The sequence below is a fragment of the Hippocampus guttulatus genome, chromosome 9 (assembly GCF_054856545.1).
Source record: "Hippocampus guttulatus isolate MCC_2025c chromosome 9, RoL_Hgut_1.0, whole genome shotgun sequence".
Lineage (NCBI taxonomy): Eukaryota > Metazoa > Chordata > Actinopteri > Syngnathiformes > Syngnathidae > Hippocampus > Hippocampus guttulatus.
Window position 1 is genome coordinate 22,334,931 of NC_141269.1, and position 14,279 is coordinate 22,349,209.

A 14,279-nucleotide genomic window follows, 5' to 3' on the forward strand; every position below is an offset into this window, starting at 1 on the left:
GGCAGTTAGCTTCCCATGGTTCGTTGTATGAAGACCTTTTCATTATTTTGTGGCAAAAATCTGGTCGTTATAATGACGTTTACGTTATAAAGGCGTTCATCGTAAGCAAAATCGGCAAATGGAAAGTGAATAATGTGAAATCGGGAGTTTGAAATGCGTTATAACATTATCGCGGTGAAAACGTCAACGGGGTGGGTTGAAACAAGGTTCGACTAGCAGGAAAATACATGCTGTGAATTTCGGATGCCAATTATGACACATCACATATGACCAAAATTACCTGTGCTTCCCTTTGGACCTCTGGGCCCTTCTGTTCCTGGGTTGCCCACCAGTCCAGGAGGACCTGAGAAAGAATAGCGTGTTTACTGCATGCTCACCCATCATTCTATGCGGACTCCCTCAGCATGCTGATATTCTAACACGCGCACTATATGACAAAAGACTGAGAGGGGTGTGACTAATTTATTCTGTGGTTTCATTTTAGGACGGAAGCCGTCTCCAAATTTTACCTGGTAGGCCAGGAAATCCCGCATCACCTACAAGAAATTAGACATTAATATATGTGGTTCTTTCAAAAACAGTCTTAACCACATAAATGTTTCAGACTGATTGGAGTTTCACCTTGAAGCCCAAGAAGCCCTGGATCACCTGTGGATGAACAATGTGACTCATGAAGCATACAAAAATAATTTTGCTCATAATTATTTTCTTCAGTTGACACACACCTTTCATCCCAGTGTCTCCTTTAGCTCCTTTCAACGAGTCTACAAATAGAGGATGTTTAATTCACATCAGACCACAGAGCATCATTACCGCTTTGTTGTAGCTGAATATGTTTTTAATTATAATTTTCTGACCTCTAAAGGCATCAGAGCGTAGTTCACTTCTCACCAGCTGCTGGACAGTTCTCTGCAAGTCCCCCCCTGAACCTCTTGCAGTCCCTACACCAATTCCATTATCAGAGTGAGTCAGTGTGGAACCAGAATAACTCCTGTCCGTGTATTTGGAATCCAGCGGATCGGCAATGTTGATGCCGGAGAGACGACTAGTCCTCGATGACGCAGTGCCGGTGATGGCTTCTACAGCTTCAACTCGCTTCTTGAGCCGTTTCACTTCCTCACCTGGGAGGCCAGAGTCATAAATGAGACATGACTGGATTCTTTCTTGATGACAAATAAGATACAAATCTTCTCTCACTCAAAGCGATGAGTCCAAAGAGGAGACCAAGAAGAAGGAGGAGGCTGAGCAGGAGGCCTAGCAGCCACTTCCACCAACTGCAGCGGCAGCAGCGGCTCAAGCCGAAGCATGAGCCGTCGTTGCACACATCTGATGAGTACAAATTACAAGAAGTCCATTTTGTAAATGATCAATATATCATTATGGACGACTTTACTTCCAAAATATTTTTTCCAATCATCTTCCACAAAGTTTTCCAAACTTAGACTTGCCCTTTTACAGATGAATTAGTTTGGGTTCATGTTTGCCAACAGCTCGAAGAGTGATAAGCCTCACTGTACTGTAAGTGAAACTGGGTTAACATCAGCAGACAAGCTGTAACCAAATTTGACAACGTGCACCTCCATTTCTTTTTAGAAATATGTTTTCGCTTGTTAGTGAAAAAAGAAAGTTGTGTTTTTTACGATTGTCATGAGTTAGTTATCTTCTACATGGTAGCCAATATACTCTATATCCAATTTGTTTTTCATTTGAAAGGACTCAAAACTAAGGATAATCAGTGGGGTCATCTGTAATGATATAGAAAAATAGAAAAGTAATTTACACATATACAGTATGTATATGAGATTTTAAACCAAAGTACACAATTAAGTAACAGTGGGACAATTTACTTTACCTGCACAGCCAACCTTATCCTTTGAGCCATATTTCAGGAGTGCAGCTGTGGTAAATAAAACAATGAATTACTGTCAAGAAAAATAAATACATGGTCTCAGGCCCTGCAGTGCAAAAGCTTGATGTACCTTTAGCATCCCTTTCGTCATTCATTGTGCTCATTGAAAACTTATGTTTCTCTCTCATCAGTGAGTCATCAGAGTAGGTAGCTGTAAGAAAACACAGAGTACTCATCATTCCAGATGTTGCTAAAATGATTGTATTTTATATTGGAGTTTGCCATCTACATATTTCTTGTTGTGTACTGCTTGCAGTAAGTAAGTCTCAAGTGGTACCAGCAGACATTGAAGAAGTTGCAGGAGCAGCAGACATGAATTGTTTGCCTGTGTCTTTGGTCATGACAAGTCGCTCTGTTTCCTTCTTGACAGGCGTATTGTCCTTTTCTATCATCGTAAACTTATAATCTTTGCCCAAAGGCTCATCAATAGAAGGACTGCTGGGGCGCACTGCATAAAAGAAGGATGCAAGTCAAATTTGCAGGACGTATATACACTGTGGGGCGGCCCGGTAGTCCAGTGGTTAGCACGTCGGCTTCACAGTGCAGAGGTACCGGGTTCAATTCCAGCTCCGGCCTCCCTGTGTGGAGTTTGCATGTTCTCCCCGGGGCCTGCGTGGGTTTTCTCCGGGTGCTCCGGTTTCCTCCCACATTCCAAAAACATGCATGGCAGGCTGATTGGACGCTCTAAATTGTCCCTAGGTGTGAGTGTGGGCGTGAATGGTTGTTCGTCTCTGTGTGCCCTGCGATTGGCTGGCAACTGATTCAGGGTGTCCCCGCCTACTGCCCGAAGACGGCTGGTATAGGCTCCAGCACCCCCCGCGACCCTAGTGAGGATCAAGCGGTTCGGAAAATGGATGGATGGATGGATATATACACTGTAGTCATTTAACACATCTCTAGGAAAAATACGATGATGACAAACCTGATAAAATATAACGAAAGAAAAGGCAATTCTAAAAATCCATCCACCATTTTCACAACTGCTTATCTTCATTGTTGTCGGAGGTGAACTGGAGCCTATCCCAGCTGACTTGCACTCTATTCCACAATACATATTCAGTTATTCTATTTTAAATAATTACAAAACACAACCATGACTGCTTTCCTTGTCTGGCTTTATTTTAAAGTTACATGAAACATACCTGTATCAAATTAGAAATGCATCCATTTTAAATGACCTAATGTAAGCAAAAGAAAAGTAGCCTACATATTTTACACAAATGTAGACATCAATCTAAGTGGCATAAAATATGTTTGACAGATATTAATTTAACATCTTTTAACCCTTGAAGGAAAAAAAAAAGAAATAAAAAGGTAAGCTCGACTGTATTGTAATTTTGAGACTCATGTGCATATCTCACAAGTCAAAATCAGGACTGCATTGTGAAAACAGATCACATTGGTAATATTGTGTATATTCAATATCCATCCATTTTCTGAATTGCTTATGCTCGGTTTGAATAAATGTTTAATTTTGGCCCCGGCTGATTTATCGGACGCTTAACTATCCTTTCCTGTTTAGCAGTGTGTGTAGCATTATTTTGTATAATTTTGTCTACAAACACCTGTTAAATTATCAGCAATGTTGCTGTTAAAAGATGGATATGTTCATCTTTCGTGCAGTTCCAGTGAGATTTGTGTGAATTTTACTGAATCACACAAGCACATTAATTTGGGTGTTTCACGACAATATTAGGTTAGCTTAGCAATTAGCATGTTTTCCCCTCTGTTAATAACCCCACGTAATTCCTTCGCGAGAGCGATACTTGTTCGAAGTGTGGGCTATTTGCAACCATGGAGACTTTGAAGACTGAAGCAAAACCATGTGCTGTTTGGCCACAATAACTTGCAGCCAAGGCTCGTTGCAAGATAGCTGCTGCAACATGAGCAGCGCCGATCTCGCACCGACTTGCTGACCATCGCGTCACAACGAAGCTTTTTGCAACAGTGTCTGCCGTTCAATTATCTGAAAACTCCAAAAATCTGTCAATCTAAATTTAGCTATTCCTTGTGTTTTAATGAGGCTAAAGATGCAAACTGCTGAGCAAGCCTTGTGTACCGGTAGTTGAAATGAGTGTAAGTTGAGGAGTTCGTAGGTTTTGTGCCTCTGCTCTTGGTGCCCTATTTTTTGTAAATAGTTGTTAATAGTTACTAGCTCATTTCTTCCCAAAGTAGGACAAATCGTTATTTGCATTTCACTCTCCTTATTATTTATTTATTTTCGTTGGGTTTTAGATTTAATTGTTTCGGTTTGTTATGTACAGTGTCATGAGTCTGGTTTTGTGTGTCACCAGCAGGTGACAAAAGAGGGCCTTCCCTTTAGTATGTGCGCCTGCCTCACATCTCAATTAGCTATGCATTTAAGGACTGTCAAACTGTCGAGCCTTCGTCGGATTATTCTTCATCTTGCTCATGACTTTGTCTCCAAATGATGAATTCTCGAGATGTTCTTTCTGATTCATGCCAGGTAGCTTCTTGCCTCGTTTTTTTGCATTTTGATCGTAAGTATTTGTTGTGGAAATATCTTCTTGGTTTTGTATCTGTCGTGGTTTGGCTTATTTCTTGTATTTTTACCACAAGCTATTTACGTTATACTTTTCTTGCCTTTTGCAAGCATTATTGGTTTGACTTGTTTTTCCTGTTGTTTGTGTCAATGTCATATGTTTATTCGGTTTTGTGTATTTTGTACAATAAACTTTTTTGTTGTTGTTTAATACCCCTCTGAGTCCACATTTTGAGAGTCTGATCATCTTCACTACATAATGTATATCGTCATATCGCGCATCCATCCATCCATCCATCCATCCATCCATCCATCCTAAAAAATAAAAAAAAAAAATCAACCTTCTGCTCCTAAGGCTGTCGCATAAAGTTCAAAAGATTACCAACACAAACATTCAGCCTAACCACATCACCAACATGGAGGAGGTGCCACACTGTCGAGAAGAATAGGACCAGCATGGTCGCAATACTTACATCGGGGCACGAGAATTCGGCTTTGACTGTTGCCTTGTTTGCCAGTGTAATGGACAGAAACTGCCACTTAGGGTGATTTTTAAGAGAAAGAGGCTTGACTAAGGAACTCCAACCACTGGACATCGGTCTAAACATGCCGTGGGAACGATGGATGACAGATGGCGAACACAGCTTTACAAAGACTGAAGCCGGCCCCGGGCGAGTTATGCCACAATTTGTGAATGAACTGTGGATGTTTGGGTTAACCTGTCTGCAATGATGTTCGAGCTTTCGAAAAAGCCGGCATCATTTCTGAGGTGCCGCACGGCAACGAGACTGACTCTGACAATGATGAGAGCGAACTTGGTGTGTTTGGTTGTGAGCTTGCCCAGCTGTTCATTTCGGATGCAGAAGATGAGGACTTTGATGGGAGCCACAACCCTTTGGACATCTAAAAGAAAGATCTATTCTCTCTCCTTTTATTTTTTTACATTTCTGCTGCAGACACCCGTTGAACCAGGTGGCCCGTACATCAGCCATATTGGATGTGCCCATTGTATCAGCCCATAAAATTGGCAAATAATATTCATAAAATTGAGTTGGGATGACATAATACAACCAAAAGTAATGCTTCGGTTTTACTCCAGTGAGTTCTTGCTTGATGATATATCTCCAAGGAGTAAGTGAACGAGGCATCTTTCCTGTTAAATTTGGTCAATGATAATACTTGTGAAGAGTGCCATTCATGACTGTGAACTGGGAGCAACGATGTGACACAAATATATGGAGCAGGGGCGGCACAGTGATTGACTGGTTAGCACATCCGCCTCACAGTGCATAGGTGCGGAGTTCGATTATGGCTCCAGCTTTCCTTTGTGAAGCTTGCATGTTCCCCCCTGTGCCTGCGTGGGCTTTCTCCGGATTCCTCCAACATTCCAAAAACATACATGGTAAGTTGGTTTAATGCTCTAAATTGTCTCTCGGTGTGAATGTGAGCGCGGATGGTTGTTCGTCTATGCGTGCCCTGCGACTGGCTGGCAACCGGTTCAGGGTGTCCCCCGCCTACTGCCCCAAGTCAGCTGGGATAGGCTCCAGCTTGCCCGTGACCCTGTTCAGAATAGGCGGTATTGAAATTGGATGGATAGATGTAAGTAAATGCTGTCTGTCTCATATTAACAATAACTGCGCCCTCCCATGCATTTCATGTGCTCCCATTCAGGCTGGGCCCTGGTCATGGTTCTGGTGTCTCCTTTAAGTTAAAGTACTTTTTCAAAAAAACAAATCAAATGGTTAACTTCCCTGGAAAGTAAACTGAGTCAAATTTACAATTTAACACAAACTGCATATCTAATTGCTATAAGAAATGTTTTTACCTGTGGTTGTGCTGATTGCAGGGTTGGAGACATTTTTCTGCACGCCATAAACTGGAGGGGGGCGGGAATGATTTAATTGTGCGATAAGGGAAGTAGTAAAGATGTCATTTAAAAAACAATGTTTCTCACATCATTAATATACATGTGTCTGTATTACATATGGTAAAATCATGATAATACATCAAGACTCAATTGCTTTACCTATTTCAGTGTTTGTTCCAGCAGGAGAGATGGTAGCAGGAGAGCTGGTGGTACTGATGAGGTTATTCTGAACACCATACACTGGCACTGATGGACCGAAAAAAAATAATAATCAAGCACTTGGTCTTATACTTGAAGTCCTTGGTCTAGGATGAATCATGGCAGAATTTTGACCAGAAAGACTGACCAGTGCTGCTGACAGATAGTCCACTGTGCACAGGGGGAGAGCTAAAGGCCATATTCTTCTGAACACCTCCTCCGCCTCCTGCTACTCCTCTTCCTCCTCGCCCACCTCCTAGATGTAGCAACATCAAACAACAGATCAGGTCCTGTTAATTACTGTAAAATATCAAAACACGCAAGGGTCATTCATCCGAGGTGCATTATATTATGTCTTAAAAAGTACAGCAATAGTTTGTACTATACGTACTTAATACGTACAGTACATCAGGGATGTCAAACTCATTTTTGTCACGGGCCACTTTAGAATTACGTCTTCCCTCGGAGGGCCGAGTAAACCGAATAAATGTTTAATCATCATATCATATTATTACCTGTACACACACACACACACACACAACCCCCCCCCCCCCCGATATTATTGTTCAAGTGAGTGTAAACCGGGTCACAAAGTTATTGCAAAATGTCACAGTTATTTATTACAGATGACAATTTGAAATTTTGATACAGATTTCAGCAAGGTTTATGGAATTTGACACATTTGATTTGCTTTCGCAGGCCACATAAAATGATGTGGCGGGCCAAATCAGGCCCCCGGGTCTTGACTTTGACACCTGTGCTGGACATGGATTGTTTTCTAGACCAGAAAAGTTTTCTATTAAAAATTAGGCACCAAATACATGCCAATTAAGGGGTACCAGTGTGAAGTGAAAATATCAACGTGCAGAGGTGCTTGTTATAAACCAACCGCATATTTATCACATGGGATGACTCTCAACGTGTTAAGATTCTATTTCAAGAGTGGGACAGCGGCGCTCACTGGTCAGTTATGAACTGGGATAGCCAGAGGGATGTGTTATTTGACTGACCTGAGTGGTAAATGGTAGATGTGGTGGTTAAGTTGTTGGGGTTTGTATTGTAGCTGTAGCTGCTGTTAATACTTCCAGGCCAAACACCACCATAGGGATCTGGAGCTGTGGACAGACCTAACATGGACATGACAATTCGTAAGCATAAGAACTCTTGATATTTCTTCTTGAGGTGGGCAATATTTTTTTATTTAAAAACAATAACAAGATGAAGGAGCGAACAATCTTATTGAGTGTCCTCCCCTGAATCCCAGAAAAAAAGTCTGACTTCTGAAATGAATGCAACCCTTCTTGGTCACAGAAAACTCAACCTGATTTTGAGATGTCTGTCCCGATCCTGGTGTCCAGACTGGTGATCTTGGGAATAATCAGCGAGTTGTTGGTCGACTGAATAGTGCTGGTGCTCTCAGATACAATCCTAGTGTCCACACTGGACTTCTTGGGGATGAGGAGTGAGTTGTTAGGAGACTGAATGGTGCTGGTGCTCTCAGACAAGGTTCGAGTTTCTACAATGCCCTTCTTGGGAATGGGCAAAGAGTTGTTTGTGGACTGAATGGTGCTGGTGCTCTCAGACACGGTTCTCGTTTCCACAGTGGCCTTCTTGGGAATTGGCAAAGAGTTGTTCGGAGACTGAATGGTGCTGGTACTCTCAGACTGACTTCCTCTCAGCAGACGCTTCACATCATCCAGTTCAGTCCCTGCCAAGTGCATGTCAACAGTTGATGTTCAATCAACAAATACAAAAAGAGCACAAGTGACCGTGTTGTATCTGTGGTCGTCTTCACATGAACCGCGGTACTCACAACTTGCTGAAGGAGAAGCGCTCTGAAGCCTGGCTCGAATCTCACTCTCTGAAAGTGAAAACATCCAAAATTGTTTGAATGTTATCACCAACTTTCACAGTTTCTTAAAGCCGAGTGTAAAGAAATGTTAAGTCTGTCAAAGCTCACAGGAGTGACACGCGTGTCCTCCAACAGGGTTGCCCAAAACTAAAAGCTGAAAATATCCAAGAATTGACTTTGAACCAGTGGGATTTCTCGCCGACTGCAAGGGAGGCTCAACCACCACCCCCCAAAAAAGTGTCAAATATGCATTGCTGTGTCTACATTTCATTGACTGAATATGTGCTAGAAAAGGGGCGCTCTACCTTTTTTTGGCCGTAAGATCTATTTTTAAGCCAACCAACCTTCGCAAATGAATGTTATCGCACGGGCACGCATACGCACGCGCACACACACGCATGCCCTGATGAACGACAGCCATAACGGCCCCCTACACACGAACGAAACAGAAAAATAAGGTTGAGAGAAAATAAGTTTGGGCTTCGAGAATGGGTTGACTATGTCATGCTTGGCACATACACGCCAGGTAATGAGTGGACAACAAAAATGTAGGACAAAATAATCATTGGAGTCTGAGGGCACTGGGATTTGAACAACACAGCCAGCTTCCAACACAAGCCAAGAAGAAGCAGGTGTAAGCTCACAGGCGTAGCTGGTAAGTACTGGAAGTGCATGGACTTGTTTACAGCTGTTGAAGCAAAATAGCAATCGTTTTAGCAAAATCTTCAGCCACCTAAATGATTCTTCGTGCCTTTTCTCATTTGTGTCAGAGAAGGAGATGTAAACATAAAATATTACATGTCATATTGAATGTTTATAATTTTTAGAAACAACTTTTGGGGTTTAAATTATTTTTTTCCAATGCTTTTTCGCTCTGGCGGAGATCGCCTGTAGAGTAAATATACACATTTTTAATATATAGATCTATTGCTCCATCTTCTGTTGAAATCAGTGATCAAGTACAGTATTGTTTTTTTCAAACTCGCTGATTGCCGATTGGCCTCCAAAATCCTGGTCACGTAATGCCTACGTTTTACTGGTCTGAAGTCAACTTCATTAGTTGATGGCCACCCTTTTCCATATAAAATCCAAACCATTCAATTTATTTGTCTTTTTTTCCACATACTACCATTTTGCTGCTTTCAGAAGCGCATGTGTACCTCGACTCTGAGATCGCCCTCGTGTGGTGGAACTTGACGGTACCTTTAAGGAGCCTAAGATAAAGGAGAAAGATTGGCAGTTTGATTACATTAGCAGCCACCTCAGAGTTTTAATTAAGTGATTCACTGTGACTCACCATACTCCTTCCTGGAATACTCAGGAGATGAGTCTGTGCCTGAACTCCCTGAAACATGTCCACACATCAAATGTGTCTGTTCATCATCTCTTCTTCAATTAAATAACTGATGTATGAAGTGATAAATCTTGAAGAGAATGCAAAATATGACTAACCGTCAAAAACATCAGCGTTATTTCCTGCCATGGTTACCATGAGCTTCCGATCCTTCAAAATAGGAGATGATGCTGTGTAGGTTTTGGACACCTTTGTAAAGGTGACCGTACCTGGACTCCCTTCTCTCTTCTCTTCAAGGGTCACAAAGCCAGACGACGTGCCGGAGGACCCAAATCCGGAGCGTAACCCCGCCAATGAACTCATTGTGGCGTTTGAGGCTACTGGATTCCCTCCGCCTGATGAGACGGCCAACAAAGGTCCTTGGGTGGTGATGAATTCGCCTCTGGTGCCTTTGCTAATCCAAACAGAACTGGTTTTGCTTCAGCAGAATAGGAACAATTACCTAGAGGGAAAAAGAGGATACAATGTTCCATCATGTTCTTAGATTTTGATTCCACCATTGACAAGACACAGCCCGGGGCTTAGGATGACTGATACTGTAATTATTTGCCAATTTCAAGTTCAAACCAGCACTGTTCAAACCAGTTAATAGCCATGTTTTAAAACAACACACTTTTCTTTGTTTTACCATTTTTGTCTGGTGTGCCCGAAACGTGTTGGGCTTGTTCAAAGGATATAAAGTCTCCAGAATCATAGACATAAGTGCAAACACAAAAGTATCTACCATGATTACTGCCCAGGGTAAGAACTACATTAATTCCCACCCCAAAAAATATTTTGCTGTTCTTTAACGAGGACTTGAACAGTAAAATTCACAACAGGTCTCGATGCATGATAATGCAAGATTTCTCTTGACAAAAGAAAGGTTAAAATTTGTTCGTAATATACAGTATCTAATTCTTTTGAGCAGAGATTAAAAGCTTCAACAATGACGGTTGCATGAAACCCAAAATCATTTTTAGCAATTTTTTTTTAATCGACTTGATCTCAGTTTTGACATTATTGATATTCTCTGAGACTGTAAGTCATGAAGAGGTGACACAACATTGTACTGTATGTCATAGTGAAACATGTGTGGCGAGGTTCAGTGGCAGAGTGGTCGACTCCCGACCCAGATGTTGGGGGTTCAGTCCCCCAGCCATCGCGATGAAGTGTCCTTGAACAGGATTATGATGCTGTGTCATCCCCAGGCAAATGAGGAAACAGTGCTTTGAGTACCAAGAGTAAAAAAGCGCGATATAAGTGACAGCCATATACCATTCAACAACAACAAAATGTTTGGGTCGCATGACAGAGGGAGCGAGGTGCACAAGTATGACGAATACAGCCTTTCCCTTTTTAAGATGAGAAGAAAGGACCTATTGCTGTTGGTGTTGCTTTTGTCTGGCTGTTATACAAAAGCTACATATGACCCTTAATATTTACAACACTTTATTTTCCGCACTATAAGGCGCACCTAAAAGCATTCAATTTTCCCGAAAGCCAACAGTGCGCCTTATAACCCGATGCACCTTTTTGTGGATCAATATTCTGATTTCTTGGACATAGTATTTTAAATGTTCTGTAAAGCACTTTGTTACAGCAGCAGTGGTTGTGGAAGTGCTACATAATGGGAGGAATGTCGGCGCCATTTGACTGTCGTTGCTGGACAGTCCCGGGGCGCTCGTGTCTTGCGCCTGTAATGGGCAGCATTTTTCACAGCCCCGCTTTGTTCAGCGGAGAGATCGGTGCTGTTGAACGGTCTGCGGCTGGATGGATGTTAGGCTTGAGGAGCCGACGATGAGAAGAAAGGAGCGTTAGTGCGGAGCGCCGATGCAGATTTGGAACTGGGAGTCGCGGCTTGGAGTTTGAAGCGGATTACGTGGGACAGGAGAAGTGAACTCATCTCATTTCGTCAATGGACGCTACAGCTTCGTGTTTGCTTTCAAAACTTAGCTTGTAGCAGACCTGTGCACATTTTCAGCATGACGTCTCTGACCCACTGGTGAAAGGACACTTTGATCCTCTCCTCTTTCATCTATAACTGCTTTAGACAACAAAGTGTATGCAGAAAAGTGGTGAAGATTGCACGACTGTCTGTGTCCTATGTGTTGTGTTGTGTTATTTTTGTTATTTTGACTTCAAAATGGCGCCGCGAGAGTGGCTGCCTTTCCAGCAGCTCCTATATTTTATTGTTCTACTTCTTCCTTTCATAACTTTGCTGCTGTGAATTGGGAATTTCTCCATTGCGAGACTAATAAAGGTTTTCGTAAAAATAAATAAAGCTGTATTGTATTGTATTACCTTTAGTGTAGCTCCACCTAGTGGATGCATAATGCAACCACAGCCAGGGCTACACATAAATAAAGCTGCATTGTATTGTATTGTATTCACCTTCGTGTAGCGCCATCTAGTGGGTACATAATGCAACCGCAGCCACTATTTTGGCTTCTATTCTATGCGCCTTATAATTGCGGCGCGCCCTATATCGGAAAACCACTTTAAAATAGGCCATTCATTGAAGGTGTGCCTTATACTCTGAAGCGCCTTACCGTGCGGAAAATACGGTAATTATAATTCTTAAAATTCGAATTCTGGTCTAGCGTTTGTTCCTAAAATCCTGATCACAACATATCTGCTACGAAGGTCCATAAAGTTACACATAGACATGATTTCTCAGATGATATGATGACACTCCAGGAAAGGAAAAGCCTCTCCCCATATGTTACATTGTTTTGGTCTGGGAATTATTCAGTTCACTCCTGTTGTCATGTGTGCTAACAGAAACACTGTGATCATATTTCACAAGCATCCCTCCAACTCTTTTAGACCTCTTGTCCGCCATTCAATGGCAGGAGGCACATTGGAAGACAAATACGCATGCACAGTTGCATCTCACTTTCCCTGGTAGAAAATCAGATGAGTGAATCATTACACGCTACTAGGGGGACAAAATATCCCTCGCAGTAGTAGGGAAAACCGGTTAATTCATATTTGAAACAAAGCATCATATACATGTAAAAACATCACTGAATAATACCATTAGTTGAGGGAAATGCTTAACTCTTTCACTTTTTGAATCATTCCCAGACTGATGTCACGATACTTCTTCTGCATTTGTGACTCCAGGCAAAGGTTTTTCAGAAGGGAACATGCTCCTCATTAAAAGTGTTCACCACAAGCTGGAAAAGGGTGCGGCTTTTTGTTCACTTCAGAAAAGTGCTTCAGTTCAAATGTGGTCCAACACTATTTGGTAACGAGTGTTGAAACTTGTCTGATGTTTTAAGTTTCCGTATAACCAAGAAACATGACGATGCAATACACTATGTTGTTTCATCCTGTTTTAATTTTTTTCAAAAGTGCTGATGCTGAAGTTAATGCCATATGCATGAGAGGCTTTGCATGCACATATACAACAAGAATAAAATTATTTTTCCTTTATATTCTGGTGTTTTGTATCTTCATTTGTGCTACAGTGAATTTGTCACAGTAAAACTCCAAACTTGCCGGACTAGACACGCACCACATGGAACGGACACAATGAAATATGGTTATTGTTGCTGCTCCATAATTTAAATATGCCAAAAAATGCATCTTTTCAACATCTGTACACATGGGCATGTTTGTCTTTTTGATTTCAATATCTTTTTTCCCAAACAGTCCACAGTCACGTCACTCACATGCATAAATCCCCACGACCCAGAAAATATCTAAATATAAGCAATGGCTCAAATAGATTGCTTACATTTTGAACTTAAGTTGCAATTCTTAAAATATATATATATATATATATATATATATATATTAAAGCGTAACTGGAAATGAGCTGAACTGAGTCGGGACAACATGAACAACACTCTATAAGCTCCAGTATGATATGCCTCTTATGCATATGTCAATTGAAATAAAATCAGCACGATTGTAAAATAAATTTTCAATTTATTGTGGGCTGCAATTGTTTCATTATTTTGAAGCGCAGGTCAGGTTTTTCAACCTCTGAAACAACAGAAGTGCAGACAATAAAGTGCATTCACATGTATCTAAATGTATCAGAAGGAATCTTAAGCAATCCTAATGGCCTGCAGGCAAAAAAAATTAATAAATAAAAGTAACTCCAGTCTTACCTCTCAGATAATTTTTCCAACAAATGATATATCCTTTCAGGTATTAAGTGCAGGTGCTAAAGAATATGCTGTGCTCTTCCTTGCAAATGTCTGGTGATTTTATGTATAAGTTGTGTGACTCATAACTTCAGCTGACAAGTTCGAACAAAGTAGGCAATGGGGGCGGTTACTTCACTAGCACAGGAAAAATAGCCCCAGGCCCAAATACTGAGAGCAAAATGCTAGTTTCAAGGATGTGAAAGTGAGTAAACATTGTTGTTCTGTGATTACATGACTGAGATTTAAAAACAAATTTAGATGAAGATTCTTTATCAATCAAGCCAAGTATGTTGTTTTTAAGTGCAAAGGTGGGGAAAATACGCAAAGGGAAGAGGTGTGTGGAATCAACAAAAACGTGCTTTGCTGGTGTCAATCGTAAAGGCCATTTGATTACACTTTCACCACTGTATGTGCACGTTTAAATTTCTAATTTTAACTACTTACAGTGGGTATT

General features: G+C 41.3%; 1 protein-coding gene across 1 annotated transcript in view; it reads right to left on the minus strand.

Annotated features, from left to right (window-relative positions):
• LOC147200761 (uncharacterized) overlaps window positions 1-13,855 on the minus strand; it is a 30,418-nt gene extending 16,563 nt beyond the window's left edge. The window contains exons 1-19 of the mRNA XM_086119446.1: window positions 13,787-13,855; window positions 9,782-10,125; window positions 9,627-9,674; window positions 9,490-9,543; window positions 8,291-8,338; window positions 7,799-8,185; window positions 7,488-7,604; window positions 6,626-6,733; window positions 6,439-6,525; window positions 6,238-6,288; window positions 2,187-2,357; window positions 1,980-2,060; window positions 1,853-1,897; window positions 1,198-1,326; window positions 858-1,121; window positions 726-764; window positions 622-648; window positions 510-536; window positions 281-343 (exon numbers count right to left, since the gene is read on the minus strand). Of these exons, the coding sequence (XP_085975572.1) occupies window positions 281-343; window positions 510-536; window positions 622-648; window positions 726-764; window positions 858-1,121; window positions 1,198-1,326; window positions 1,853-1,897; window positions 1,980-2,060; window positions 2,187-2,357; window positions 6,238-6,288; window positions 6,439-6,525; window positions 6,626-6,733; window positions 7,488-7,604; window positions 7,799-8,185; window positions 8,291-8,338; window positions 9,490-9,543; window positions 9,627-9,674; window positions 9,782-9,986 (1,951 nt within the window). The 5' untranslated portion in view covers window positions 9,987-10,125; window positions 13,787-13,855. The remainder of the gene's footprint in view (window positions 1-280; window positions 344-509; window positions 537-621; window positions 649-725; window positions 765-857; window positions 1,122-1,197; window positions 1,327-1,852; window positions 1,898-1,979; window positions 2,061-2,186; window positions 2,358-6,237; window positions 6,289-6,438; window positions 6,526-6,625; window positions 6,734-7,487; window positions 7,605-7,798; window positions 8,186-8,290; window positions 8,339-9,489; window positions 9,544-9,626; window positions 9,675-9,781; window positions 10,126-13,786) is intronic.
• Window positions 13,856-14,279: the final 424 nt, after the last annotated feature.